The 23,532-nt window shown below is 42.5% G+C and overlaps 4 protein-coding genes across 4 annotated transcripts; 2 read left to right on the plus strand and 2 right to left on the minus strand.

Moving 5' to 3' along the window:
• The first annotated feature begins 701 nt into the window (after positions 1-701).
• On the plus strand, positions 702-3,612 carry zgc:109913 (regulator of G-protein signaling 9-binding protein). The gene is made up of 4 exons (XM_037786163.1): positions 702-903; positions 993-1,196; positions 2,683-2,825; positions 3,212-3,612. Exons 1-4 carry the CDS (start codon positions 702-704, stop codon positions 3,392-3,394), a joined length of 732 nt encoding a protein of 243 aa, XP_037642091.1. The 3' UTR covers positions 3,395-3,612.
• Positions 3,613-5,053: 1,441 nt separating this feature from the next.
• On the minus strand, positions 5,054-10,092 carry ube2c (ubiquitin-conjugating enzyme E2C). Its single transcript, XM_037781399.1, has 7 exons — positions 9,929-10,092; positions 9,378-9,507; positions 8,902-8,929; positions 8,381-8,467; positions 7,906-8,110; positions 6,780-6,839; positions 5,054-5,205 (listed from the first exon to the last, which is right to left on the minus strand). The coding sequence occupies exons 2-7, from the start codon at positions 9,482-9,484 to the stop codon at positions 5,168-5,170; spliced, it is 525 nt and encodes a 174-aa protein (XP_037637327.1). The 5' UTR covers positions 9,485-9,507; positions 9,929-10,092; the 3' UTR covers positions 5,054-5,167.
• A 2,250-nt stretch (positions 10,093-12,342) lies between these two features.
• Positions 12,343-15,638, plus strand: polr2j (RNA polymerase II subunit J). Its single transcript, XM_037767161.1, has 3 exons — positions 12,343-12,581; positions 14,204-14,312; positions 15,466-15,638. Exons 1-3 carry the CDS (start codon positions 12,439-12,441, stop codon positions 15,565-15,567), a joined length of 354 nt encoding a protein of 117 aa, XP_037623089.1. The 5' UTR covers positions 12,343-12,438; the 3' UTR covers positions 15,568-15,638.
• Positions 15,632-23,462, minus strand: LOC119486777 (deoxynucleotidyltransferase terminal-interacting protein 1). The gene is made up of 13 exons (XM_037767148.1): positions 23,125-23,462; positions 22,054-22,124; positions 21,353-21,449; positions 20,710-20,808; positions 20,410-20,469; positions 20,280-20,336; positions 19,565-19,626; positions 19,433-19,475; positions 17,170-17,228; positions 16,948-17,008; positions 16,159-16,230; positions 15,970-16,025; positions 15,632-15,863 (listed from the first exon to the last, which is right to left on the minus strand). Exons 1-13 carry the CDS (start codon positions 23,197-23,199, stop codon positions 15,752-15,754), a joined length of 924 nt encoding a protein of 307 aa, XP_037623076.1. The 5' UTR covers positions 23,200-23,462; the 3' UTR covers positions 15,632-15,751.
• Between the last annotated feature and the right edge of the window lie 70 nt (positions 23,463-23,532).

A 23,532-nucleotide genomic window follows, 5' to 3' on the forward strand; every position in this document is an offset into this window, starting at 1 on the left:
ATTCAAGTGTTCTGAGAGAAAACTAGACTTCTGCACCTCCTCATGGCTCTGTTTTCAGGCTTTAAAAAATCTAGCACGTGACGGGAGATTTTGGCCAATCACAGGTCATTTCAGAGAGAGAGAGCGTTCCTATTGGCTGTGCTCCGGCTGATGGACGGTGCTTGGTATTTCCTCAACTGATCTCAACATGGCTGCCGGGTCACAAACTTTCTCATTTTACAGCTAAACAGTACACTATAAGAGAAATAGGCATTACTGTAACAGAATCTTGATTCATATTTGATCAACGCTGCCTAGTTTGACCGTTTGATCAGAGTTCGCGTGTGATTGACAGCTTTCAGATTACCTGTCTCATGCACTACTGTCAGGATATAGTGACCATTTTATAAAAAATACTTTTTTTTATTATATTTGCTCCAGTTCTGCCCACTGCAGCTTTAAGATGTAAATTTCTATTTGGTAAATTTTAAAAAGAGCAGCTTCACACCCAGGTGAGCTTGATGCTCTGAAACACAGGCAGATGTTTCACAGATGTTTTGTGGACACAACTACTGGATTTTCTTTGGAAAAAAGTATAATATCATCAACAACACCAATCTTGGCTTGATTTCAGTAATAATAACCCTTAAACGATGACAACAGATCCATACACTTGTCCCTGGCTCACCTGCCCTCCTCCCCGGCAGGTGGGTGATAACATAATGAGCCGGTGGCGTCGTTCAGTGGACGAGCTGGCGGCGCGGCGGCGGCAGCAGAGCGAGTGTGAGCGTGCTCAGGAGGCTCTCAGTCGGGTCACTTCCTGTTTCCAGCAGCTGGCGGCGTCACTCGGCAGCTCGGCAGACTGCAGCTTCCTGCGAGAAGAGATGGATGACACGAGAGCACTAGCACACCAAATCTCCAGCGGTACGAAGACCTGTCCACCCAAACACCTGTTCATTCACCTGTGTCTGTCTGTATTTCACCTGTCTGTTTGTCCCTCTGTCTGTCAGCAGGTCTGTCCCGGCGGCTGGTGCGTCTGCTGTCAGATTGTGACTCCGCCCCCTCAGGTGTGGAGGAAAGACAGGCGTCAGAGCGTCTGTGGGTTCTCTTCCTGTCGGCGTTAGACAACTTCCTGTCTGACCTCCGTAAGGCCTGCTATCTGATTGGACGGTTCCCTCTGAGCCAGCGCTACGACAGACGCTCGCTAGTCAACACAGGTCAGAGAAGGCATCAACTTCCTGTGTGTGAAAGCTTTGTGATTGGTTGAGCCAGGTGTCTACCTTATTTCCTCACCTTCCTCCCTTCCTTCCTTCCTTCCTATCTTTCCTTACTTCCCGCTGAATTGCTGCCAGGCTGTCTGAACCCTGGAACTACCTTAATGATCTGGAACTACTTAAAGATCCTGTGAACCTTTCAAGGACATCTGTGTGCTCCTCATGGATTCCTGGAGCTTCCTCAGAAATCCCTATATCCTTCACAAAGACCCTCTATAAGGACATCCATAATCTTATCAAGAACTCTCACAGCCTCTTCAAGGTTCTCTGTCACTTCCTCTCTGACATCTACAACCTCTACCTGGAACATTTTCACTGATTCTTGGTATCTCTCCTTGGGGATTCATATTTCTGATGAATCCCCAACTTTTGCAAAAAATCCTGGATATCCTTCCTTAAGTAGTTGAATCTCTTCAAGGACCAATAGATGTTCAAGAATAAACTGATGACTACTGGTATTTGTTCAGGAGGGACAACTGAAACATCCTTAAGAATACATCTCCTTTAATGATCCTTTAAACCTCCTTGAGGACCAATAAACATTAATCAAGGACTCTCAGAACCCTCTCTGGGATACCACTTCTTCAAGCTACCGCAGAACCTCCTCAAAGGTCTCTGGTACATTTTCAAGGAATCCTCATACCTTAGAGGGAAAGAAACACATTTAGGATTCTTGCAATCTCCTCATGGACCACTGGGACCTCTTCAATGGTCCCAAAGCCTTCTCAAAATTCCCTAAAAGCTCCTTAAGAATAACTGGAACTCCCTCAAGGAGTGCTACATTCAAGGACCCCTACAACCTCCATGAGGAGCACGGGAACTTATTCATTCTCTTATTCTCTTATAACTTATTACATTCTCCAGAAATCCTAAAAAAGATTGAACCTCCCCTAAGATCTTTGCTACTACCTCAAGAATCCTTGGAAGACCTCTAGAGCCTTCTCAAAAAATCATGGAACCACCTCATGAATACCTCTAACATTGTCAATGAGTGCAGTAAATCCTTCAAGGACAAACCCCTACATCCTTACTGAGGACCACTTGAACTTCTTCAAGGAGCCCTCAAACCTCCTCAAGAAAAACTGGAACATCCTCAAGGACACCAATGATACCTTTCCCTCAATGAGTCTCAAAGAGCCTCCTTAGTGATACCTAGAACCTCCTCTGGTATACAGTATCTGCAATAAATCCTCAAACATTAGAAGGTTTTGCCTCCTCTAGGATTGTAACATCCTCAAAGACCCCTACAACCTCCTTTAGAACCACTGGAACTTCTTTAAGGAGCCGTAAAAACTCCTCCAGGATCCATGAAACAAGAATACTGTATCAGTAGAGTCCAATCTCATTGTCTTAATACCTACTGACAATCTAATATGTTTTACTAACGTCAAACCTGTCACCGGTCTGTCTGTCTCTTCTGTCTCTCCAGGATGTATTGATGGTGTGGTGGGCGTGGCAGCTCGAGTGGCTTCAGTCCAGGCACCATGGCTCACCTTGGAGGAGGAGCTGAGCCCTGATCTGATCAATCACATCGCAGGACTGGAGGCCATGCTGAGTGAGATGCAGCTGAGGGTGAGACAGGACCAGAGAGAGGGAACACTTCCTGTTTAGAACAGATGGAACATGACAAGGTTTCACCTGCAGACCAGACACCGGTCTGAAGGTGGAACCGAGTCTTGTACCTGAAGAAATGTCTTGTACCCTGGTGGAGTGTTTGTACCTGGGGAATGTCTTGTACCTTGAGGAGTACCTTATACCTAGGGGAGTGTCTTGTACCTGGCGGAGTGTTTGTTTGTAACTGGGGAATGTCTTGTACCTGGAGGAGTACCTTATACCTAGGGTAGTGTCTTGTACCTGGAGGAGTACCTTATACCTAGGGGAGTGTCTTGTACCTGGAGGAGTGTTTGTACCTGGGAGTCTCTCACTATGTTTTGTTTAAACTTTGCGGTGTTCTGCAGGTTCCTGTCGCATTCTGGTCGGTAGAGGCGACCCAGCCAGCATGGGCCGAAGCTTGTGGTGAACTGTATGAACCAGACGACACCCTGGAGGACCTGATGGAGGTTGAGGTTGTCTCCAACAACAGCAACAACATGGCTGCATGTTGCCAGCCACCGTGCTGTGGACTGGGCTGTGTCGGGTAGAGGGGGGAGGAAGCAGAGTCAAGACTGAGATCACTGACATCACCTGGATGAAACCCACCTGACAACAGGTTTCTCATACTGTATATTCATTCTTCATTATTTTACTACGACGACTGTGAGTGGAAAAACATTTAGAAATTTCGTTGAAATATTTTGAGTTAAAAGTTAACAAGTATGAGAATAAAGTAATAATTCTATAAGAAAAAGTCATATTGTCGAATGAAGTTGTAATTTTATTATAAAGTAATTAATAATATCAGATATGAGATGAGTCATATTTCTATGAGAGAATTGTACTATTTAAAGATGAAGTAGGTGTACCTGAAAAGGTCATACCTTATGTCCTCAAATAAAAAACGGTAATCAATTAAACGCCAGGCCTCCGATAATGACCAGGGGTGTCTTCGACAAAAACTAATAAAGGCCGACCGCAAAATAAAGCTGTGTAAAAAATAAGTGCGGATAAACTCCTGGTCACCGTCTGGGACAAACTGGATATGGATATCAGAACGTTTTTCAGAGTTTGTGGACTGCCTGTGAAAACTGACAGGAATAAAGTAGACCTCATCTTCTACTTCAGGGAGGGACAACCCTGCGCCGCCGAATGGGAGGCGCACACTCGGTTCTGACAGCAGAGCCGGGAGAATCGCCACGAAGCAGCTCAGGAGGAGGAAGATGAAAAGAAGCTGTTTAACAATCAATGAACTTGTAGTTCTTGATAATGTGGAGGACCATAATAAAGATGAGGATCGTTATTTTGATGAGGATTAACCATCCGTGATTGCACTTCATCATCTTTCATTTATTAAGGTAAACTCGTTAAAATTTAAGCAATATCCTTTTTTTTTTTAGTTCGGATTTTGCTTGTTGCTGAATCTGTTATTAACGGGGCAGACAGGATCGAGGCTTCGTACTAAAACATGACCAATCATACTTATCAAACAGACGGAATTATAAATAAAGGCCTGCCTCTAATATAAGCTTGCTTCAGACAAAAGCCTGTTGCCTTCTGCAGTTGCAGTAAATAAAAGCACCGATTTGTATTTGAGGAAATACAGTAATTTAATTAATTAGCAATTTTATGAGAAACAGTCTTATTTATATTAATAAATGCCTACACTTATAACTTAATTCTTACGTTACTTTTTTTCTCAAGTTACAATTTTTTCCTATCTATATCTATAGATATATCTATATCTATATATATCTATATATATAAATGTATATATATATATTTCACCCCCCACCCCCAACAATCTGAATACTGACTGACAAAATAAAAGCACCTGTTATTTATGTGAATAGTGTGCACATTAAGGACATATATCTCAATTAAGTAGTTTAACTTTGTCAGTTTGGTGCTTTATACACCTGGCTATGGCTCTGTAACAGCAGGGATGCCAGCTGGTGAAGCAGTGCATCATGGGAAGGGAAGAGCTACACTAAGACAGCAGTTGATCGTGTGTAAGGCTTGATCGCAGTCTAGCAGTAAATTAAAAATACAAATTATTTTAATTAGACTACATGATCTCAACTAAGGTCCACAGGAACAGCAGTACGTTGTAATGGAACTTTTGACTGTATCACATGGTCTTCATCTGCAGACGGATATCTGAAGGTATACCAAACAGCTTCTGTCCAATAAAGAGCCAGTCAGTGTCTGTGTTTTGAATTAAGAACTTTATTCATACAGCAATGTGAACAAACATAAAAATATTGTACAAATACAGAAGACAAGACAGAAGAAGAAGAAGAAGAAAATGTGGAGCTGCCTCATTTCTGGAAGGTCGAATGTAGATGAGCTTTAAAGGCTGAAAGAGACAAAATATCTGTTAGAACTGCAACTCCCATCAACCCCTGCTGCCCGTCTGATCTGACCTCAGATCTGTTGTACAGTGAACAGATGCTGCGTTCAGGAGACGTTTCAGTTTAAAACTGATCAGCTATCAATAATGATCGGAATGACAGAACTGATTATTATGGGAGCCCATAGGGGACTTTATTAAAATGATAATGTAAACTTGAAAATTAATTTGTAATTCCGCAATAGAATTATAATTTTCCACGCATGTATGTGTTGAGTAAAAATAATAACAATAAAAAGGCAATGATCCAATTTGTATTTTCACACACACACTTGTATGGGCGTTCTGTGACTATATTAAAATGAGAATGGAAAAGCTGTTTGACATTTAATTTCCCAAGATGTAACCCGTTGTACAGTTGCCAATATTCAAATGTTGATTCAACTCTAAAAATTAAAATGCAATATAAACAATGTAACCTGATTTTCCTTTTATGCAAGCAATATTTAGGTCAAAATTAAAATCTGTCAGTCCTCTCATCAAAGCGGGTCTTCAGTTAGGATGTCACTCCTTTTCTGTAGGCAGGACACCATAGGCTACCTACTAGTCCTGATGTTTTCCCCAGGTCGTCAGGTGAATGAGGAAGTGATATTAATATTTAAGTGAATATAAGCATCTGATCGGACTCCAGATCAGCAGATAATCAATATTAAAAGGATGCTTGATCGGGACATCCCTACAAAAAAACTTTACATAGATGAATATACATTATTCTTTATTCAAACGATGGTGCTGTTATTAAAAAATAAAGCCTTTATCCTTTTCACAATGTTTGCACCTATTAATGTATTAAATATGAATATTAGGCAGTTATTATAATAAGAATTATCTACCCGTCGGCACATTATGCAGAATAAATAACTGATCACATTCTGAATTCTGAATTATTTAGATGCGATATCAGTGAACACAGAAGCATTTAGACGTGATGTCAGTGAACGTTGGTGAACCATGGATATAGAAACAGAGCTGGATACAGCGTTGGAGGCGGGACCCCGCTCATTCTTAGGAAAGTCTCTCAGTGGAGCATGAAGCCAAAATGGCTCGACTGCCAAGTGTGAAATAATTTTTCCTTTAACCCTGCCTCCCAGCCACTGGGTCTCGGCTTGCTCAGTTTATTATGCTGAGGGAAATAATTGGATTAGGCTTCTAGGTCCTAAAAGTTGTAAAATGCACTATTTTGCTCGTTTGAGATGATCCAGACCAACGCTGACCTCCGCTAGCTAAGTGCATTGCATGATGGTTAGGAATTTTGTCCTACATGCCCTGGAGGCTCGACTGTGTTAGATGTGAAACAGCACTATTCAGACGGGATGTCGGCAATTGCAGCAGCATTTAGACGGGATGACGGCAATTGCAGCAGCATTTAGACAAGGTGACGGCGAACGCAGCAGTATTTAGACGGGATGTCAACGAACGCAGCAGCATCCAGACGGGAAGTCGATGAACGCAGCAGCATTTAAACATGGTGTCAGTGAATGCAGCATTTAGACTTGATGTCAGCAGCAGCAGCATCTCACCTTCCTGGTCGTCCCAGAGTTCAGCGGCAGCCGTGTTCAGAGGACTCTCGTTGTTCGGTTCTGAAACAAACATTAGCATGTTGTTTACTCAAACAAACATCATCAACATTACAAAAAAATCATTTATTTAAAATGTTATAATCTGAGATCCTGATGGACAGTTTGGTCCAACCATTAGGCAGATTACAAGCGAGTTAAACCTCACATAGGACTAGTTAGTTACACCTGAGGTTAGTTACTGGTTGGTCACAACTTATTTACAGGTTAGTTAGGAGTTTATTTGCATTTAACAAGCAAAAACCGTTTTACAGGTGCAGAACACAATATGTTGTTTTATTTATAAATATTAATTTATAAAAGAATAAAACTGGTTGTTTAAAAAAGGTGCAACAGGTAATGCCTAGCCACCTGCTCCAAACAACGCTGGACTAAATCCAAATGACCAACACCTTAATCTCGTCCTCCCTGCAGCCAGGAGACCACCCCGCCGGGAGGAGAGCGGTCGGCACTCAGCGGCTTCAGTAGACGGACGCCCAGTCATCGGCTGCAGTAACTCAAATTCAGGTCAGCACAAACCTCAGCACCTGAAGTCACAGCGAGCTGGTGGAGCGCTGGGTCTAACCGGTCTAACGGTAGTAACAGAGAGTTTGCTGATCCGGTGAGGAGTCACCCAGGAGCAGACCTCCAGTGCTGAGGTTTGCACTGGCTGAACTGTTAACTGGGGGTACGTCTTCTGGAGCTGCCACACGCTCTACTCCCAGTGAAGCAGCCTCCTGGTGGCGGGGAGCTGGGCTCGGAATTAACTTCTTAACTCCGTGTCCCACAACTGTCCCAAATTCTACTTTCAATTGTCCCAGATACAACAACCAATGTCCCAAATTTAAGTTCTATTTTTTTCATTCTACATAATAAATATAAATAGGTGGGTGCATCTCTAGCAGTTACATTTCATTTACTGAATAAAACTGTGAATTGAATAAAATGTTAATTATAAAAAGAGAAAACAGCTTTTTATCAGGGGGCAAATATCTTTGTTGGATGGCCACAGTTGGATTATCACTTATTACAGTTTTACCACTGCTGGTGAGCCAGGAGCTAAACTGGTTAAACTGGGTCAACTGGTTACCTCCTAGTAGGCTCTGGATTGACAACAGGATGGAGCGGACGTCGTAGAGCGCCGACCATTTGTCCTTCAGGATGTCAAGACAGATGAAACCTTGGTCGTCCACGTTGGGGTGAAAACAGCTAGTGACAAACTTCACACGAGGAGCCTGATACGGGTAGCCAGCCGGAAACTCCAGAGACAGCCTGTACCTGAGATCTTCGTACACCTGAGAGACAGACAGTAGAGATACAGACAGGTCAGAGACAACCTGTACCTGAGACCTTCATACACCTGAGAGACAGACAGGTCAGAGACAACCTGTACCTGAGACCCTCTGACACCTAAGAGACAGACAGGTCGGAGAAGACAGGTAAACAGAAGCTTGCAGGGGATTTTGTTTCCCCTGAGGTCGTCTGATCAGACAGTGTTTATGGTGCAGTTCTGATGTCACCATTAATTATTAACCAATCACTGCTCTCTGTCTGTCTGTACGTACCGTCCCCTGCGCTCCGTCGATGGTCCCGATCCATTTGAAGAGATTATCCGATTCTGGAAACGCTGAGATCCCCTTATCACCCGACGTCTGCATCATCAACACACACAGAGAGAGGTCACGTGATGTCAACAACGCATCATCAACACAGAGAGAGAGAGACAGGTCACTTGCTCATTGGACATAATTCTTAACACTCAAATACTGGCATATACTGAAATACACACATTGTATGACTACGTGGGCACTACGGTGGCTCAACTGTTGCCATGTTGAGAACCGTGCTGAGGCAATAGAAATGCTCCCAATCTCACATTTAGCACCTTTAAATTGTGCTCCAGATGAGCTTGAACAACCCGGGACAATTATGTATGCCATCTACTTTATGTTATATTGTTTTGTGAGTGTGTCGTTATGCTTGCTGCAACACAAATTGCCCACGCGGGACGAATAATAAATTGACGCAGAGAGAAGTCACCTAATGTCACACCCATATAAAGTATATAAATGAGATATAAACTCACCATCAGAGTCATGAGTTCCTGCTGCAGCCTGCAGACACACAGAAACAATTGTATTGTTATGGTGGTGCACCAACCCTCACCTTTATATCTCACTGTACTTGAGGCTTTATTGACTTTGTCTCAACACAAACAAACTAGTTTTACAGGTTTATATATAAACACAAGTTAACAAACCTGTAAAACTACTTTTTGTTTATGTTGAGACAAATTCCATGCATGACAGACATCAGTATATATTACACGAGTTAATAACCAATAAATAAAATATATAATCAGTGAATTTCAGGCTTCAGAGCTGCTTGAACAAGATAAACATCATGTGTCAATGTTGTCAAACTGAAGGAATACAGTGAGATTCAGGCTTCATAGAGTCACAATATTATTATTTTCCACCAGAGACCTCAGGTCCATCATCAGACCCTGAGCCCTGGATCAGAAGACCCTGAACCCTGAGACCCGTTTACATGCTGTCTCACCGTTTGGACACCGAGCCTCTGGTCGCGCTGCCGCCGCTCTCACTGCCCTTCAGGGCGGCTGTGGAGGAGGCTGCTGCCGCTGCCGGGTCCATGTTCTGGGAGGCCATGAGTACTGATGGTGCTGTTACTGCTGGAGACAGACAGACGGTCGGTCAGAGAGACAGACAGATGGAGGACAGACTGGGAGACAGACACCGACACACAGCTCTGATACAGCGGATAAACTCTCCCTTAAACTACCATTAGCTACATGTTATGTACCGGATATAACATCACTGAACAACATGTACTGGTTAAACTATAAACTACACAGTCTGGTGTTAACGGGGATAACCAGCCGGTGATCCGGTAACCGTCGGTAGTTAACAGCAGTATGTTTAGCTCTGGTTGTGTGTTAGCTTCATGCTAACAGTAGGTAGCTCAGCCTGCTAACTGGAGACTAGCTCCTCCGTTAGCCTGTTTCTTCTCTAAAGCACAGAGAAACAGACAGTAGATGCAGGTAAACAGGTAACGGTACACACAGAACAAACACCTCCAGGTGAGGACTGTACCTGTGGGACTATAACCCTGTAGTTGGTGTGTTGGTGAGTTGGAGTGTGTTGTTGGTCCGAGCTGCTGCTGATTCAAACTGAGCTCGCTCCCGCCCCCCCGGTTTAAACCGGCTCTTCCTCACACTCACAGCCAATCAGCGGCCGAGCTTCAAAAACAAACCACCTCCTCCTGACCAATGAGAAGAGCGCGGACGGAGGGAGCAGCGATGTGATTGGTCAGGAGGAACATCCGGAACTACGTTTAATGGTGACGTCAGAGTTGAGAGCTGAGCGACAAGTTATTTTCAAAACTAAGACCAGTAATCTTCAAAATGTTTACCATGATATTTAATAAGCAAGTGAAGAAAAGGACAGGATTCTTGGCCTCTGAATAGTCCCAATCCCTTCATCACTTTCTTAAAGGGACTATTTGTAACTTTCCGAAATGCTTGTTAACAGCGAAACCTGTGGCCGTTAAGTCAACGAAAGTCAGCGTCGGGCTCGCGCTTGTGCTCGCTCTACATAGACATGAACGAGCATCGCTCAAAACAGTGAGGCGACACACGTCAGCTAAAACCACAATATCCCTCTATATTTCACCTGCTTGGCAGTAATGTTAGCTGCCTCCGTTGAATGAACAGCCAATAGGAACGCTCTCTCTCTCTAAAATGACCTGTGATTGGCCAAAGTCTCCCGTCACGTATTAGATTTTTTAAAGCCTGAAAACAGAGCCATGAGGAGGTGCAGAAGTTTAATTTTCTCTCAAAACACTTGAATTACAATATGCTGATATTCGGCCTACTGCCACTTTAACAGTACAGTTGAAATGTTAGCTATTGTAATAGCATTGCAGTGGATAGAGCAAAATCAATTTCTAAAATGCGCGCTGGTTTCACTGCAGTCCACGTCACCCAAAGCAGACCAGATATACTCTATGAAATATATGAATTACCATTCAGGCTACATCATATAGAGACAGCAGTCAGGTTTATGTGGGTTTCAGCTCATAGGGGCATTGAGAGAAATGAAATGGCAGATTCTGTCAGGGTTGGAAATTAGCACCAGGCAACCACCAGCCAAATGCTTGTAAAATATGCAAATAGATGCTAGATTTGCTTCACTCACCAGCCAAAAAAAACAATGGTAATCTATTGAGTGGCTGGTAGATTTTTGAATCCACCAGCCACAGTGGCAGGCGGACAAAAAAGTTAATTTCCAACACTGGATTCTCTCCCTAAACAAGCTCTGTAACAGGACCCCATTATGGAGGTAAGCCAAAGATGACTGACCAAAAGCATTGGGATGAAGGAAACAAAGGGAGTCATCCATATGAAATAAAGCAAAAAGTGGGAGGATTGATAACAATACGAAAAAACTCTAGAGAGCAAACAATCATATCAAGACTGAGGTTATAGGGCAGACAGGGTTAAATAAAACAATGCAGTTAATGAGGAAACATCCATCAGGTCTATGTCAATGTGGCTTATGAGAAGAAACGGTAGAACACATTATTTATCTCTGCCAGAGGTATGAAACAAATAGAGAAAAACTAAAGAAGGAATTAAAGAATTGTGCGATGGGAGTGTTGAATCTTATGAATTTATTTAGTAGCCTATTGAGGAAGGAAAATATAAAGCATTGTTCAAATTTTGAAAAGAAACTGGATTAATGAAGATAATTCATTTTTTCTTCCTTTTTTGGGTCTTTTCTTTTCTACTAGTTCAGGGGTCGGCAACCTGCGGCTCCGGAGCCACATGTGGCTCTTTAGCTCCTCTCCACTGGCTCCCTGGGGATTTATAAAAATGGAAAGGAATAACATTTTTTTTTGTGTACATTTTCATTTTTATGAATCTTTGTTATAGGTCCATGGTACAACGGAGTATTAGGGCCACATTCAGGAAAATAAATAAATCTGAGATTTCGAGAATAAAATCATTTTACGAGATTAAAGTCAGAGGTTTACGAGAAAAGAAAGTCGTAATATTATGAGAATAATGTCATAAGTTTATGAGAATAAAGTAATAATATTATAAAGCAGTAATTTTACGTGCTATTTTATTTTTTTCTCGTAAAGTTATGACTTTATTCTGTAATATTCCAACTTTTTTTCCTCATTATAATATTATGACTTTATTCTGTAAATCTCTGATTTGTTTTCCCTCAATGTGGCTCTAATACTCCGTAGTACATTTGGCCCTCAATGCATTAGACTTATATACTATATACCTAGACTATAAACTGTGTTACCTTCATCACAATGATCACATGTTTTGCGACTCCAGACAGAATTTCTTTTGTTATTTTTGCCTAAAATGTCTCTTTTGATAGTAAAGGTTGCTGACCCCTAAACTAGCTCAAGGGAGGATATAACTCCAGCATAGTAGGAGGCGGTAATGCGCCTTTAACGGCAGATACCACCCGCCATTAAACACAACGAAGAAGAAGAAGAAGAAGAAGCCGGAAGTCTTGTTGTTTTGAACCAGCAGCGTGTTTCCGGTTGCTCTCGGTGCTCTCTCTCTCTCAGACAGAAGATGAACGCTCCTCCCGCCTTCGAGTCGTTCCTGCTGTTTGAAGGAGAGAAGAAGATCAGCATCAGCAAAGACACCAAAGTGCCCAACGCCTGTTTGTTCACGCTGAACAAGGAGGACCACACGCTGGGCAACATCATCCGAGCGTAAGAGGCTAGCTCTCTGAGCTAACACCATGCTAACACCATGCTAACACAATGCTAACAGGCTACACACCGGAGGCTAACAGCTCTCATCAACATCAGCAGAGGCTCACTAAACTAACACCCTGCAGAAGCTGTGCGAGTTAACCAGACGGACATTATACTAAACAACCAGTTAAAGGGAGAGTTGTGATTGTTTCAGTGTGAGGTACTTCATCCATAGTCAGTGTGTCACGAAAAGAAAAGCAAGACTTGTTTCTGTAGTAAAATCCTGATAAGAGCTTCAGCTTTTTTACAACATACTGAATGTGCTCCTTAAAAGACAAGTGGTCGTCAATTATGAATCCTAGATATTTAAAAGTAGATACCAACTCAATTTGTTGACCATTTCTCGTTACAACGTTCTCTGATAGTGCTGATCTTGCTATTTCTGAAGTGGTAAAGAACATACATTTTGTTGTGTCTGCATTAAGATCAGGGTTGCAGATGACAAAGCAGCTCTTGTACCATATCAAAAGCATGTTGTAGGTATTCAAGGGCCTTAGCAGGAGTGGGTGCAGAACAGTAGATGACAGTGTCATCAGCGTAGAAATGAAAGGCTGAGTTTGGAATATTCTGTCCAAGGTTATTTATGTATATAGTAAATAATAACGGGCCCAGAACTGAACCTTGAGGGACCCCCTTTTTTACTTGCAATACCTCCGAGACAGAACCGTCAATCTGAACAGCCTGGGTTCTGCCTGTGAGATAATTTGCAAACCAACCAACTGCTTGTTTAGAAAAAACGATAGTTGAAAGACGTCCAATTAAAGTGATGTGATCAACGGTATCAAAGGCCTTAGAAAAGTCAATAAACAAAGACAGACAGCACTGCTTGTTGTTAAATAAAAAATTGTGATCTTGATATTGATCAAAACAATCGTGTTTATCATTTTGGCCATAATCGTGGGGAAGTCTAATAATTATCATAAACATACTGTATTTATAGACCTATAATAACTATCTAATAGGAGTAGAATATCAGCATATACCATCACTGGATATTTAGAGTATTTGTGTATTTTACCTCTCTTTATAAAGTAATCTTTATCAGTGGTCAGTTTATTAGGTACACCCAGCCAGAGAGGTGTCTCTGTTATTTAGTCTACCCTTGTTGATATAAATGTGATGGACAGAATAACAGAAACTCTTCAGTGATCGTACAGCTGAACAAACACAAATATTATAACCTTCATGATGTCATCACAGGACTACTGGGTCAGATTGGGGTTCCTAATAAACAGTGCTGAAAGGCTCACAGAATGCTAACAAGATAGCAGGGTTTCTGTTAAACAGTGCTAGCAGGCTACAGGCTCAGTGCAACAGCTCTTATTGTGAAAAGATCAATCTGAGACATTCAAGGACTATTGGTCATAGATCAGTTAGTTACACCGTTATTACCACAATTACTCCAAACTATATAATCAATACGATTATATCACATAGTGTTTAAAATAGTGTTCAGCGACACCATGGTGTTCACACTAAGAGCTGCTTTTTTAAACCTTCTTTATGTGGTAAAAACTTCAGATCCTGACCAGATGTGTGTGTGTGTGTGTGTGTGTGTGTTTCTTTGTGTGTGTCAGTCAGCTGCTGAAGGATCCTCAAGTTCTGTTTGCTGGTTATAAAGTTCCTCATCCTCTGGAACACAAGATCGTCATCAGAGTGCAGACCACACCCGACTACAGTCCACAGGTAACGCGCACACACCCGACTACAGTCCACAGGTAACGCACACACCCGACTACATTCCACAGGTAACGCACGCGCCCGACTACATTCCACAGGTAACGCACACACCCGACTACATTCCACAGGTAACGCACGCGCCCGATTACAGTCCACAGGTAGCGTAGGCGCCCGACTACGGTCCACAGGTAGCGCAGGCGCCCGACTACGGTCCACAGGTAGCGTAGGCGCCCGACTACGGTCCACAGGTAACACACACATCCGACTACGGTCCACAGGTAACACACATATCCGACTACGGTCCACAAGTAGCGCATGCGCCAGACTACGGTCCACAGGTAGCGTAGGCGCCCGACTACGGTCCACAAGTAGCGTAGGCGCCCGACTACGGTCCACGGGTATGGTCCACAGGTACAGTCCCAGTCATAGGTAACGCACTAGGCTTGCCAGTGTCACCGGCCCCCACCGTCGTATTGTTAAACATGTTATCAACACATAGTTTGACAACAGACGCTGCTATTATAAAGCGAAAGTGTCTGTACAGCAGCAGAGTAGCAGCACAGAGTAGCAGGAGAAATGAGGAAGAAAAGTTGACTGACAACACGTTGGCAGAGGATTTGGTGACAGAGCGAAAAGCAGATATGCCTATTTGGCAAAAAGTTTTATTTAAACCCAGTGCTAATAGGGAACCTGATAACTTTAATGAGGCAATCTGTAAACTTTGTGTGATGAAGGTGGCAGCATCTGGAGGCAACACCTCTAATCTAACACACACACCTTCCAAGCGCACCACATTTGGATTCCACCGGGCCCGGTGTTACGGCTGCGGTGCGGCCGCCGGCGCTAATCGCAGCCACTCTAAACAATGCTTGTGATTTCACTGGAGGCGCTGCAGCGAGTTTCAGAAGCGTCTCTGCTCTGATCAAAATATACACACAACACGCCTATTCTATTTTTGAAGGAGCCGTGGCGTGTTGCACAGAGCAGATCGAGCCGGGTAATGTAGAGGCCAGATCAAAGTAAGCGCTCCACCGATTTTGCGCGTCATCAACTAATATCTCTACTTGTAAATTGTCCTCAACGTGCCATTCTTATAACACATACTCACCTGAGATGAGTCAGATGGGTCCAGCATCTCATCAGGCTTTTATTTTGACAGGAAGCGTTTACGAATGCCATCACTGATCTCATCAGCGAGCTCTCTCTGCTGGAAGAACGCTTCAGAGTCGCCATCAAGGACAAACAGGAAGGGATCGAGTAACGCCCTGATGACATCACTTTCTGTTTGATTATTGATTTATTTTTGTAAATAAAATGCGATGACACAACCTGCAGGGTTTGTTTTTATTTCATTTTTTTAGAAAAAAACTGCAGCAACAATAACAAAATGTGATCAGTGGGTGGGTCAGAGGTCATGTGATCAGTCCAGTGTGTGTGTGTGGGGGTCAGAGGTCAGCAGCGTCTCTCTGAGCCTCCATAGCTCTCTGCATTTTCTCCACCATCCACAAAGGAACTGAGAACGGCTTCAACTCGTCCATCTTGACGTCCGGAGAGTCCCTGCACACACAAACATACACACAGAGCTGTTACCACGGTAACCACAGACAGAGTCACATCTGTTGAGCTGGTAACCATGGAGACAGAGGAGTGACGTCAAACTCACTTGTACTCGTCACTGCGAGACAGATCCTGGATGTCCTCCTCGATCAGCAGGTAGGCCTGAACACACACACACACACAGAGAGAGAGTCAGGTGTAGCAGTGGTGCATTCATGTGCAGTATGACAGTGGGATAGTCTGAGCAGCCTTCAGCGGCTAAATGTTGTTTCTATTAAATGATTTGTCCCCTCACCATCTTCCCTCCTGTTGCTCTCATGTGGTGTCTCTCTGCCAGCCACTGCTTATCCTTTGTATCTGCTGCATACTGACGCACACACACACACACACACACGTCATTTAAAAGTATAGCACACACACCAGATGTCACACATGTTAAGTGTTGATGTGTCTCCAGTCAGACTTTGTTTGACTTCCTTTCAACTGTCTAATAAAAGACCCAAAATATTAAAAACTATAAACAGCTGTTTTGACACGTGAACGCTGAAACGTGATAGTGAAGTATCCCGACAACTGAGGACTTTACTGTCAACTGGAAACATTTCAGAAACGTCTGTTTTTCAGCACTCAGACAGAAACAGATGTTTGGTGTCTGTACTTGAACATGACAGCCATCTGTTGTCTTTCACAGAACAGCTGATGTCATTAAAGTGTCAGTAGGCAGTATATTTTTGGCATCATTGGGCACAAACTTTTTCATGTTTACAATGTTTACTGAGGTAATAAATCAAGTGACAAGTAGGCTCATTTTTTCATAGACTTCTATACTTTTTGCAACCAGAGGAGTCGCCCCCTGCTAGCAATTAGAAAGAATGCAAGTTTAAGGTACTTCAGCATTGGCTTCACTTCTCAGACCCCGGAGGTTGTCGCCTGCTAACAACATGTTTTACTGTGAATACAAATATAATGCCTCATCACATGAATAAAGACATTTCTACACATTCACAGTGAGTTTCAGAGCGTCAATAAACTGTACAGACATCAGAGAGCTACAGTGAGACACACACAGACACTGTTTGTTTACCTTAAACAGATCAGCGTGTTTGATGTAGATGCGTCCCCTGGTCCCGCCCATCCCCAGCGCTCTGCAGGGACATCACAACAACACATGATGACTCACTTCCTGTTCAGCGGTTTTTCATGAACACACAGACATTGTGACCTTACTGGCATGTTGACGTCATGATGTATACACAAGGATTACATGTTGACATGATGTTTACATGTTTACTTGATGTTGACTCACTTGTTGGCTCTGGAGCCGAGAACAAACGTGCTGCTTTCGTTCAGTCTGGCCGGATCCCACTGAAACACACACACACACACACACTATTCAGTAGGTCATTCGGTCAAAGATTACAGAAATACGTTGATTTGCATAACGTGCTTCGGGGCGTCTCAAGAGTGGCTGCGCCTGGTCAAAGCATGCATTCCCCCAGAGAACAAACTGCAACTGAAAACCTCGCCAACAATCCTCTAAAGTGTGGAAGTATTGGACAGAGACCGCGCAAGCCCGACACTGTGGTGCTCTGTGAACTCAGCAAACTGGAAATGGCTCATCACAGCAGGACAACTGCTATGCACGAACACCTCTGAAAGCGGAAGCATCACGGAACGTTTTGTCCAAACGGCAGCGCCAGCAAGACAGCGCCGTAGTCCTGCTTACTTACCTGACCAACGCATGATATAGTAGGATTATCAACACGCCGGTTTCTGTTAAAGAGACTGTTTGTAACTTTTGAAGCATATAAATGTACCGGGTCGGGACACATGCACGCTCGCCTCTCCTCCTCTGCCTGCTCGCCTTCACTCAGACAGCGTGCGCGTTCTCGCTCAGCTCGCTCCACCTCTAGACGTGAACGCGCGCTCACTCCACACTGCAGAAGAGTTAGTAGCTCTGAGAATATCTAGTGAATGTACAGTGGACGTTTGTGCAGAAATAAATGCTGCAGCTTCACCAGATCAACAGAGGTTTCCCGTGTCTTGGGAAGTAACGGGGCTCTACAGAGAGAAACCTTGTCGTCTCGTTACCGACCGGGTGCCGGTGTCTCCCTGTTCACTCCGGCTGCGGGCGGAGAGAGCAGGGAGACACGCTGCGGAGCCCCGCTGAGGCAGGAAAAGCCAACACTAGGATCAGCAGTGATTCATGGAGTAACCTCCGTTTGGTCAGCTAACATTACTGCAAAGCAGCTGAAATATAGAGTGATGTTGTGCTTTTAGCTGACGTGTGTCGCCTCACTGTTTTTAGCGATGCTCGTTCATGTCTATTTAGAGCGAGCAAGCGCGAGCCCGACGCTGACTTTCGTTGACTTAACGGCCACAGGTGTCGCTGTTAACAAGCATTTCTGAAAGTTACAAATAGTCCCTTTAATGTTAACGTTGATTTCCTAAATGTTTCTTCTTTGCCCTCACGTTAAAAGTAATTTCTGCACCACTGCTTTTATGGTAACATAATGTTAGTAAACTGAAACTAAATAAAAACGCTATCCTTTAAGAAAAACTAAACTGTAAACTATATGACCTGGGTAAAAATCTAATAAAAATAAAAATGAATAAATTAATTTCACTTTTAGTTTTTTAGCTGTAATAACATAAAAATGACATAAATAGCCCAGGCTTTTATTTGCTTCAGTCACTTGACTCAACCGGCCTATATTTGGGACAGACGTCTATATGGGACAGACAAAATAAACAAACAGCCCTACAGGCTAAAGGAATATAAATAACGGACACATATTCAGACTTGATGACCACTTCAAAGGTAAGGAGTCGCCACTTTATATTCCTCTCTCTTGTTTACTGCTGTACCGAATAGTTTGATGTTTAGAAGTTTAATAACGTTGACATAACGCCACCATCGCGTGTAGTTGTCCCAGATTAAATAATCAAAATGGCCGTTGGGAAATATGCCAAATAAATAATTAATTAATTAATAGCATATTAAATAGCCTAATATTGGAAGATATGTTGCCAAGACAACTTAAATATTAACTTATATAATACAAAAGTTTAAATGCCTCCGCTCCGCTGTGATTCTAATCGAATACACTTTTTGTCAAATTCAGTGAATATCTCGTCACGGTGCGCCAGCAAGCCAGTCTACTTACCCAGCCAGCTGACGGTGTAAATACGAGGTGAACAAAGTGGCTCGGACCCAGCCTCTACAATGATGATATGAATATGATTACATCTATGTTTCATCAATACATTTTGACTTTTGGACTTCAGACCGAGACGAGGAGCACCGCGCCGCGCTCGCTGTGACTGTGTGCGTGCTTGAGAGAGAGACAGAGAGACGAGGAGATGGACTGAGTGCAGTGTTTCAGTAAAGTATTAATAAAAATCTGAATGTCAACGTTATGAATGAAGCTTCAAACTATTCGGTAGGCTACAGCCCTACGAGCCACACCACACTATTTTGATAAGTTTGGAACAGGGGGGCTCTATATCGATGTAGATACACCTGAGTGAATGTCAGTTTGTGTGAACTGCTCCTTTAACTGACTCACCTTCGGTCCTTCTCTCTTGATGGGTTCAGCCTTGGGCTTCACTCTGAGGACAGGACAGTCACAGGTTGGTCAGGTGTTGGAATCTACCTGAATACTGATGATGATGTCACTTGTTTGCTGTCAGATACTCACTGAGTGGAGAAGGTGTGAGGTCGATCGGAGGAGTTCGCCGCCGCACCTGGACGAGTCCTTCTCTGTAGACACACAATGATCGCAGTTAATGATGCAGCTAATCACCTGTCACAACGCTTTCCCAGTCTCAGCAACCACTCAAAGCACTTCACAACACGAGCCAACATTCCTCCATTCACACACACATGCATCCAGCACACACTGGAGGCAGAGGCTGCCGTACAAGGTGCCACCTGCTCATCAGGAGCGACACTCACTCACACTCGGGAGCAGTTTGGGGTTCAGTATTTTGCCCACAGGCAGAGGCCAGGGATCAAACCACTGACTGCTCCATCTCCTGTCACACCTGTTTTTCACCTGTCACACCTTTTACACACCTGTCTGTCACCTGTTATACACCTGGTATACATGTTACACACCTGTTATACACCTGTCACACATGTTACACACTTGTATGTCACCTGTCACACATGTTACACACCTGTCTGTCACCTGTTATACACCTGTCACACATGTTACACACTTGTATGTCACCTGTCACACCTGTCTGTGTGATGATTAAACTCTGACATTAAGTAACTTTAATAATATGAAAGGAGAAACGCTGTAAACACAGGTTTTACTGGACTGTCACCAAAGTTTTACAAAGTGATGCCACCTGAACCTCATCACCTGACTGCTGAGCAAACACCTGATAGGTAAGAGGTGACCGTACCTTCTTGGGGACGGGGCTTCCTCTCTGGGTGTAGTCTTCATCAGCAGGTCTGGACCTCTAAAAGGACAAAGAACCAGATCAGAACTGGACCAGGTACATGTTCTTGATGCTCTCATTGGTCAGTTCCTACCTTGATGGCAGCCTCTGACCCCGCCCTCTTCGCCTCCACCTCTGGAAACAGCTGCTTCGCCTGGTGATGACATCAGAGGAAACCATGGTAACCACACAGAGAAACACACAGATGAGGTCAAAGTTCATGAGGTCAGAACCCTGTAGGATCTGCAGCCAATCATATGACACCTGGTGTGATGTCACAGTGACAGCTGATTTCAGCCAATCGCTAGCTTTCTGTTTATGAGCGTTCATGTTGGTGATGAGACAGATACACAGGTAAGTACAGGTGGTCACATGACCAGCAGGGTGATCTCACATTTTCCAGGATGTTCCTGCAGGCCTCTCTGATCAGCAGATCGGTCTGAACGTCGTCTCCAACGTTCACCTTCACGTTCTCCGCCGCTTTCTCAAAGTACTAGAACAAAAACAGCAACATGAGAACATCATTGACACATCTGCACACACATGTTCCAACTGGTTCCAACTGGTTCCAACCGGTTCCCACTTGCTCCCACCTTCTCACACCTGGTTACAAACTAGAGTTGGGCAAATGGATGAATACATCAGCTAATGGCGATTGGCTGAGGACATCGCCTGTTGTTTTTTTTGGTCAATTTTTTTCATTTGATTTGCTAATTTAATGATCTGCCTCCGAAGAACGAGAGCTGCTCAGCTGCTCTGCAGGCAGAGAGGGAGACAGCGGGAAAAACTGCGCTTAGAGCCGGCATATTTTCACATCTAATCTCTGTGAAATAAGGGTTTATTTTACATTGTTGGAAAGACTAACCAAGACGGTTTTGGTGAGATTTATTTTGCTTCTGTCAAGTTTGAATAAAGTGTGTTTTCCGATGCTCTGCCGCTAGAACACCTGCACGAATATATCAGCAATCTCCGGTTGTTTGGCTGACAGTGGCCGGTTAAAAAATGTATACTTGAACCAACGAAGAGAGACCTCTGACCTTATTGTACTTCTTGAACACAGCCATGATGTCATCGTTGAAGCTGGGCTGAAGCACAGCCCTCAACAGGTCCATGGACACCTGAGGATCAGTGTAGCTACACACACACACACACACACACACACAATCTATTTGAGTGGGCCACCCAGGTATATTAAAGGTCGCCCAAGTTGGCGACCCATTTTAGCAATTTTTATTTTCATTCTTTAATCTGTCCGAGAGAACAACGCCATCCGCGATCAATTAATTAGTGGACAATCTCCCGTCGCTCTACCCCTCCCGTACCTGTTGGTTCTGCTACTGCAAGCAGGGTCTACTGACAATCACACATGCTCTGCAGAGAGACACGGAGAGAGAGACGTTCTCTGGTATTACGTTAGAAGACACGGTAGAGGCGGCGAGCAAGCAGAGCTCTCCGTGTAATTCTTCCTAGTCAAAATGAACATTTCAGATGTCCGCAACGTCATTCACCCTATGAAAAATTACATCACTTTTTCAACTGATGTGTATTGGACTTTAAATTTCAGATATCCAGAATGAACATTCTGAATATCTGCAACAGAATTATTGCTATACTCTACTGCGTTTCTTTACTGAACTCTACTGCGTTTCTTTATTGAACTCTACTGCGTTTCTTTACTGAACTCTACTGCATTTCAGGACTAGTACGACCCAGTATAAACCAGAACACCACTCCTGACCTGACTGTCATGTGTGAGCGTCGTCCTCTTCTGTGAATCTGTCTGTGTTTGATCATTAAGTTCCATGGCTTCTACACACACACACACACGTACACACAAAATAATCAATTAATTAATTAAGGACATATTAATTTGACATCAGAGGAGAGAAACATTTTATAATAACATTACTGAAGAAAAACATTTAAAACTGTAAAACTGTTAATGGTACTCTAACATGATGTCTACAAAGAGTTTCAGTTTATTTTCTTCAATAACAAAATAAAACTAATATAATATAACATAACATGATATGATGTAATGTAATATAATATAATATATGATATGATGTAATATAATATATTATATGATATGATATAATATGATATGATGCGTTAATGTAATATAATATAATATATGATATGATGTAATATAATATGATATGATATATGATATAATATGATATGATGTAATATGATATATTATATGACATAATATAATATGATATATGTAATATGATGTAATATAAATTTATATTATATAATACAATATAATATAACATGATATGATGTAATGTAATATAATATGATATGATGTAATGTAATATAATATAATATAATATAATATGATATGATATAATATAATATAATATAATATGACATTATATAATGTAATATAATATAATATAATATGATATGATGTAATATAATATAATATAATATAATATAATATAATATAATATGACATTATATAATGTAATATAATATAATATAATATAATATAATATAATATAATATAATATGACATTATATAATGTAATATAATATAATATAATATGATATGATGTAATATAATATAATATAATATAATATAATATAATATAATATAATATAATATGACATTATATAATGTAATATAATATAATATAATATGATATGATGTAATATAATATAATATAATATAATATAATATAATATAATATAATATAACATAACATTATATAATATTATATGATATAATATAATATAATGAGTTCTGGTTGAGACAGCTCTCTAATCTAACATGCTAGCCCCGGTTAGAGGTGGTCCGTACCGGGCTCTGCTCCGGCTGCTCGGGTCCGTCCTGCTGCAGCCAGTCCCGGCCTCCCTCACTGCGGTGGGCTCCCATGGTACAAACGGTCCGGTCCGGTTCAGACGAGCTAACTGTGCTAGGCTAGGCTAACAGCAGGTAAAGCTGTGTTTAATCTATATTCACTAATATATCACAAAGTCACGTTACCGGTTCGTTACCGAGAGTCACCGTGCTGACGGTTAACGTGAAGTTACCGAGAGGCTGAGAGCAGTTTACTGATAAACTGATCAACTGATGATCGATACTCAACAGAACAGATCTTTGTTTCACTCCGTCTCTTCCGCTTGTGTGAAGCTAGCATGCTAACATGCTAACAACAACACCAACCATCTTCCGGTCAGCACTTCACAATAAAAGCACCATCTCCAC

The sequence above is a fragment of the Sebastes umbrosus genome, chromosome 1, assembly GCF_015220745.1.
Source record: "Sebastes umbrosus isolate fSebUmb1 chromosome 1, fSebUmb1.pri, whole genome shotgun sequence".
NCBI classification, from domain to species: domain Eukaryota; kingdom Metazoa; phylum Chordata; class Actinopteri; order Perciformes; family Sebastidae; genus Sebastes; species Sebastes umbrosus.

Excerpts from the sequence above, each read along its gene's own strand:
- zgc:109913 (XM_037786163.1), top strand. The coding sequence starts at position 702 with ATGAGCCGGTGGCGTCGTTCAGTGGACGAGCTGGCGGCGCGGCGGCGG. Across the intron at positions 904-992 it reads AGCACACCAAATCTCCAGCG|GTCTGTCCCGGCGGCTGGTG; the intron begins GTACGAAGACCT and ends GTCTGTCAGCAG. Across the intron at positions 1,197-2,682 it reads ACGCTCGCTAGTCAACACAG|GATGTATTGATGGTGTGGTG; the intron begins GTCAGAGAAGGC and ends CTGTCTCTCCAG.
- ube2c (XM_037781399.1), bottom strand. The coding sequence starts at position 9,484 with ATGGCCTCCCAGAACATGGACCCGGCAGCGGCAGCAGCCTCCTCCACA. Across the intron at positions 8,468-8,901 it reads AGGAACTCATGACTCTGATG|ACGTCGGGTGATAAGGGGAT; the intron begins GTGAGTTTATAT and ends TTGATGATGCAG. Across the intron at positions 8,111-8,380 it reads TCGACGGAGCGCAGGGGACG|GTGTACGAAGATCTCAGGTA; the intron begins GTACGTACAGAC and ends TCTGTCTCTCAG.
- polr2j (XM_037767161.1), top strand. The coding sequence starts at position 12,439 with ATGAACGCTCCTCCCGCCTTCGAGTCGTTCCTGCTGTTTGAAGGAGAG. Across the intron at positions 12,582-14,203 it reads CTGGGCAACATCATCCGAGC|TCAGCTGCTGAAGGATCCTC; the intron begins GTAAGAGGCTAG and ends TGTGTGTGTCAG. Across the intron at positions 14,313-15,465 it reads CACCCGACTACAGTCCACAG|GAAGCGTTTACGAATGCCAT; the intron begins GTAACGCGCACA and ends TTATTTTGACAG.
- LOC119486777 (XM_037767148.1), bottom strand. The coding sequence starts at position 23,199 with ATGGGAGCCCACCGCAGTGAGGGAGGCCGGGACTGGCTGCAGCAGGAC. Across the intron at positions 20,809-21,352 it reads TGTTCAAGAAGTACAATAAG|TACTTTGAGAAAGCGGCGGA; the intron begins GTCAGAGGTCTC and ends TTTTTGTTCTAG. Across the intron at positions 20,470-20,709 it reads GCAGGAACATCCTGGAAAAT|GCGAAGCAGCTGTTTCCAGA; the intron begins GTGAGATCACCC and ends TGTCATCACCAG.